General features: G+C 33.3%; 1 protein-coding gene across 1 annotated transcript in view; it reads right to left on the minus strand.

Moving 5' to 3' along the window:
• DNAAF4 (dynein axonemal assembly factor 4) overlaps positions 1 to 6,000 on the minus strand; it is a 57,683-nt gene that overhangs the window by 30,935 nt on the left and 20,748 nt on the right. Inside the window, exon 4 of the mRNA XM_006732035.3 lies at positions 2,664 to 2,895. Within this exon, the coding sequence (XP_006732098.2) occupies positions 2,664 to 2,895 (232 nt within the window). The remainder of the gene's footprint in view (positions 1 to 2,663; positions 2,896 to 6,000) is intronic.

The following is a 6,000-nucleotide window of genomic DNA, read 5'->3' on the forward strand; positions in this document are numbered from 1 at the left end:
TGATCATATGTTTTTTCCTTTATTCTGTTAGTACAGTTAATTACATTGAATGATTTTCAAATGCTAAACCAACCTTGCATTCCATTATCCATTTTTAGCAGGCAAAAATTCTCTAGGCTGTGTGAAGAGAAAACATGACTATAGTTGTTTAACCAAGGATGGGTTTATTTTCTCACTTAATAAGCTTGAAAGAAGGTGGTTCATGCAGAGGTACCATCTTTCCAAAGTCATTAATGTCCCAAACTCCTTCTTCTTTCCTATTCCATCATTCTTAGTGTATGTCTTGCCTCTTTGTGGTTTTAAAATAGCTAATGAACTTTTTGGTACAGACCTTCATCTTAGGTAGGAAAAGGAAAGGAGAAGCAAGCAGAAAGGAGTAATACTTTTCTATAAATCTTTAGCAGATTTCTTCTTGCATTTCATCAGTCAGAATTTGTCACTTGGGCTACATCTAGTTACAAGAGAGTTTGGGGAAGTGAGTTTTGCTTTGTTTTGTTTTTTTTTTACTAATTTAAAATGATTTTGTAAAAATAATTCAATGTGCTTTTTCAATGTGTTCCTTATTTTTTCTCTTTATAATAAAAAATTTTAAACATATATAAAAGTAGACATAATAGAATAATTAACCATCATGCATTCATAACCTGCCTTCAATTATCAACTCCTGGCCAATATCACTTCATCTTTACTTCTATCTACTTTCACATACCATATTATTTTGAAGCAAATCTCAGACATCATATATTTTCATCCATAAATATTTCAGTAGGTATCCCTATGAGATAAGGGCTTTCTAAATCTAACTATAATTACATTATCACATCTAGAAGGAAAAAATGTAATTATTCTTTGATTTCTTGAAATATCCAATTGGTATTTAAATTTCTAAGAGGCAAGGTTTTTAGCTGAACACATTTCTTCTGTCCCCTCCCTCAAACCATGATTCTGTTCATAAAAAAGAAAGGGAGAATATATATTGAGTAGGAAATCTGCAGCACCTGCCACACCATTTGTATTCTGTATATAAAAAGTGGCTTATCTAATATACTATATATACTCATATTATAAATTATGAGTCTTACTTGTTGATGTGCCAAAGAATAAGAGTACAATAATCCAAATTCCAAACATCTAAGTTGATTTTTAAAATCACATAAAATCTTATCAAAATTTTTTACTTATAAAATCACCTTAATATAAAATATTAAGCAGTTTTCATCAAAATGACACCACTCTATATTTAAGTTCTAGGTCTAGAGGAGTATGGAGCTCACACCACATTTAACTCCTCTGCCCTGCAAAGTAATTGTGTCATAGCCTTGACTCCCAGCTTCACATTAAGAGATAAAATTAGTGTGGTGTGCCTTTTATTATGGGACTGGTAATTAAAACTTCTGAGGTTTTGCTATTTCATCATTAGTAATATTTTGGTTAAGCACAAACTGAGTCACTCTTGAAAGATACTGTTAAGGCTTTGGGATACTTGATAACAAACATTTAAAAGGTAGTATTTTTCTAAACCAGGACTATATACTTTGAGTACTTTTTCCCTAACACATTTCTGAGTGAAAACATGTCCTTAATACAGAGTCGGCTAAAATATGTTATGAATTAAATAATGAACATGGCTAATCTGCCTGTCTTACCCGTGTAGCAATACACCACAGCAGTGGTCACCTACTCTAGAGCCTGATCACCCACTTCCAAATTCTGACTCTGCCATTTATTAGCAGTGTTACCTTGGGCTAGTAAGACTCTCTGTGCCTTTCCTCTCCTGGAAAATGGGGATAATCATGGTTCCTAACTCATAGGTTCATTTATTGACTTTTCAACACACTAGATCTCACTTAAAGTAGTAAAGACATATAACCTAGAGCATAGGTTTCAGATGCAGATAGATGTGGGTTCAAATCCCACAGGTTTACTTATTGGGTAGTTGTTTATCTTTTCTGAATATCTATTTCCACTAAAATAAGAATAGCAGTTCTTATCCCAAAGTATTGTTGTGATGACTGAGTGATACAACCAATAAAATCGCCTGGCATAGGAAAATCACCTAATAAATGTTAATTATTATTACTACATAAGGGATTTTACCAAAAAATGTTCCATTCCTAAATATACTAAATATGCCTAAAACAAAGTTTAATATTCTAAAATCAGATAAAATCAAACTCTTAGCTTTCAATAAAGAAATATGTTCTTTTACCTATTTCTGAACACATCAGGATCAAAGGCCAGATGAGCTCCTATTTGCTTACAACTAAGTTTGTGTAATAGTACTCATGTTCCTGAGTCATGTGAGGAAAATGTCTTTTTTTTTAAAATATTTTTTGATTTATTTGTCAGAGAGAGCGAGAGCACAAGCAGGGGGAGCGGCAGGCAGAGGGAGAAGCAGGCTCCCTGTGAGCAAGGAGCCCGATACGGGACTCAATCCCAGGACCCTGGGATCTGAATTACTGCTCACTGTATTTTGAAAATGTCATTGTTTCCTAAGAGAAGAAATAAATCTTTCACCTTAGCCTCTATACTGTAGTACTTATTCTCAACATACCAAAATAATGACCTAATACTATAAATAGATTACGAAAAAAAAAAAAGTGACATGTCTACTTCACCAAATGGACTCACTTTCCCAGAAAATATTAAAGTAATGATTGTACCTTTTGTGGCAAGATTTCTAGATGCTGCAATTCTAGTAAGGCTTTTATGTTTTAATTTGTTTCTCTCTTCTTCAATTTCCTTTCCTTGTTCACAGAATTTCTCTTCTCTCTGAATTCCTTTTTGTTCTTCAGCTTTTCTTTGACATTCTTTCCAGGCTTCCAATTCTTTAGTTGCTTTTAGTCGTTCATTTTCTTTCATATCTTCTATTTTTTTCCTCTCCTCTTCTTCAATCTGTAAAAATTACAATTACCAAAACCTTAAAACATACAAAAAGCAACATTTTAAAAATAAGAAATGCATTATAATAATTATTATTATAAACTCTTATCATTGTATCTGCAGCAGCAGTAGTAGTACTGAATAAAAAATTAAAATGGGAATGGTAAATGATTTAGGATGTCATGGAATACAGGTTTTAGTTCCAGATTTACAATTAATTATTAATACAATCTTGAGCAATCATTTTCTCTAACCTCAGTTTACTCACATGTAAAATGGGGACAGGCATTCAGTTAAATGATATCTAAGGGCTTGGTAAAAAAAAATATTTTTCTAAAAACCAAGTCACTTTGGGGCGCCTGGATGGCTCAGTCATTAAGCATCTGTCTTTGGCTCAAGTCATGATCCCAGGGTCCTGGGATCAAGCCCTGCATCGGGCTCCCTGCTCTTTGGGAAGCCTGCTTCTCCCTCTCCCGCTCCCCCTGCTTGTGTTCCCTCTCTCGCTGTGTCTCTCTCTGTCAAATAAATAAATAAAATCTTTAAAAAATATAAAAATCAAGTCACTTCTCCCAAAATTTACACACACACGCACAAATGCACGCACACAAATGCACGCATACATATTTGTCTTTCTACTTATGCCAGTCTTCTCTTGTCTTGGGACTGAAGTTGTGCCAATCTTCACCTTATGGAATGAGGGAACAGTAAGAAAGGAAACGGGAAGGACGAACTAGGAAGTTTGTCTCTGGTGGGTTTGAACTTTGAACGCTGCTGCCAACTGCATTTGCAATAGCAGGTATTTGAAGCTTCCACAAGAAAAGCTGATTATCAGATGAATTTGAAAGCCGTACATTGTACAGGAGTGTGCTAACTTTCTCTCCCTTTCACAAACTTCCTTCATATGGGCAAGGAAGAAAAACCCTGTGAAAGAGTAACTGGTTGGTGTATATGATTGACTCTATGTATCTGACTTTCCTATGGTAACAAAAATATGTCACCTCTATCCTCTAGAGAACAAAACTTCTCATCTCTATGTCCAGAGAAGCAGTGTCTAACAGAACTTGTCTAACAGAACATGATGACAATGTTTTGTGCCATTCAGTACAGCAGCCACTCGCCACATGTGGCTCAGTAAGCACTTACAATGTGGCTGATGCGACTGAAAAACTAAATTTTTATTTTATTTGTGTTTCATTAATGTAAATTTAAATAGTTTACATTTAAATAGTACATTTGGCACAGCTCTAGAATAACACGTTGGGACGAAGTTTCCTAGAAGCTGAATTATTTCAGGATACAGAATAAACACAGGTATGAAACTACACTGAAAAGGTGTTCTGTAATATCTGCATGACCTAATACCCTCTTCTGGAAGACAGTTTGTTATTTTCCTATTGGACTGTGGAACACTGACTTTAAAATAAATTTCACAGATTACTGAACACGAGTTTCCTACAGTCCCAGAATTGCACATAAGGCCTAAACTAAGCACAAAAGATAGTAATTTTTACATATTCTAAGTTCAAAGAGTTGCCAGTGAGCTGCCAATAGGTTGGGCCAGAAGAATCTGTGGCAATGAGCCAGCCTTTAAATGCCTGACAACAGGGCATGATGACCAGTCAGCGTTAGCCAGAGGCAGCCACAACCTAAAAGGAGATGACAACTTCACCCAGTTTAATGATATGTTTGCCTTTTTTCCTGCTTCCTCTCTGCCCCAACGCATGGACAAAGGGGAAAGTATGTGGAGTCAGAACACCCTCAATCCATCATAATCCCTACAAGTGGAGTGAATTTTGAAAAGTTTTTAAAAGTGTGTAAGACTAAGTCTTAGTTACTAAAAATGAGACTGACCTTACACCAAAAAGTAACAGGAAAATTAGGTTATTATAGTAAAGATGTAATTAAGAGAACTATATATATATATACATACATACACACACACACACACACACATAATTTATAATAAGCTATATAAGAAACAAAAAAAGTCTAACTCTTCAGGGAGTAAGGGGAAAGAGGAGAGACCAAAAAAGGCTTCATAGAATAGGTGACAAAGAGACTAGAATGAAGAGAAAAACATGACGAATACCACAAAAGTCCTTATAATAAAAGGAAAAGAGAGACTAAATATATCAAAGAGAAAGACAGACAAATGCGAAACAATCCTTGAAATTCTTTTATTAAAAAAATACAATATGTGAAACATAGCACTTAAAGGAGGACTGTATAGTAACAGAAAAACTCAGAAAGCTAGAAAAACAATCATCACATATGAAGAAACGGGATTTTAAGTACTTGGTACCACTAAAAAAAGAAGGATGCCATTTAATATGGAGTATTAATTTAATATAGACAGGAAGTGTAAATAATAGGAGGATAAGAACAGGTCCTGAACCAAATTCCTGAAGAAGGGGAAATCTGTATTTCTTTTAATTTGGAATGAATGCCTGGTTTATTAAGGCAATGTTCTTTATAAGCCAATCTCTATTATGAATTGCATTTACAAATCATAAATAAAATATTAGCAAACTGAATTGAGGGAAATATTAAAATTATAATACATCTTGATCAAGTAGCACATTTCTTATTTACGATATTAGGAAATCAAAAGAGAAAAACAATATGATCTTAATACATGCCAAAACACCAGTTGATACTAGGAATAAAAGAAAGATTTCAGCTTAATAAAAGGACTCCTACAATGTCACACTTCAAGGTGAAGTATTAGAAATATTTCTAACAAAGTCACTAAAGCCAGTATACTTAATATTTTATTATTTTCCTAGAGATCATAACCTATACAATAGAATTTTTTAAGTAAATAGAAATTTTTATATATTAAAATTTTATATATTAGTATATTTATTTTTAAAATAAATATAAATACAGATTATAAGGAAATAAAATTGTTATTATTTGCAAATAATACGGTAGATTACCTAAAAGAACCAAAATAACAAACTGACAAACTATTAGAACTATTATAAAAGTAAGTTTAGCAAGACAATCACATACAAGATCAACTTTATATGAACTCAAAAAAACTTACCTTCCTACAAACTGGCAATAAACAATTAGAAAAATACAATGGAAAAAATCATTTCATTAGTAATTGAT

This window comes from Leptonychotes weddellii, chromosome 9 (assembly GCF_054177405.1).
Source record: "Leptonychotes weddellii isolate Sample4059 chromosome 9, ASM5417740v2, whole genome shotgun sequence".
NCBI lineage: Eukaryota > Metazoa > Chordata > Mammalia > Carnivora > Phocidae > Leptonychotes > Leptonychotes weddellii.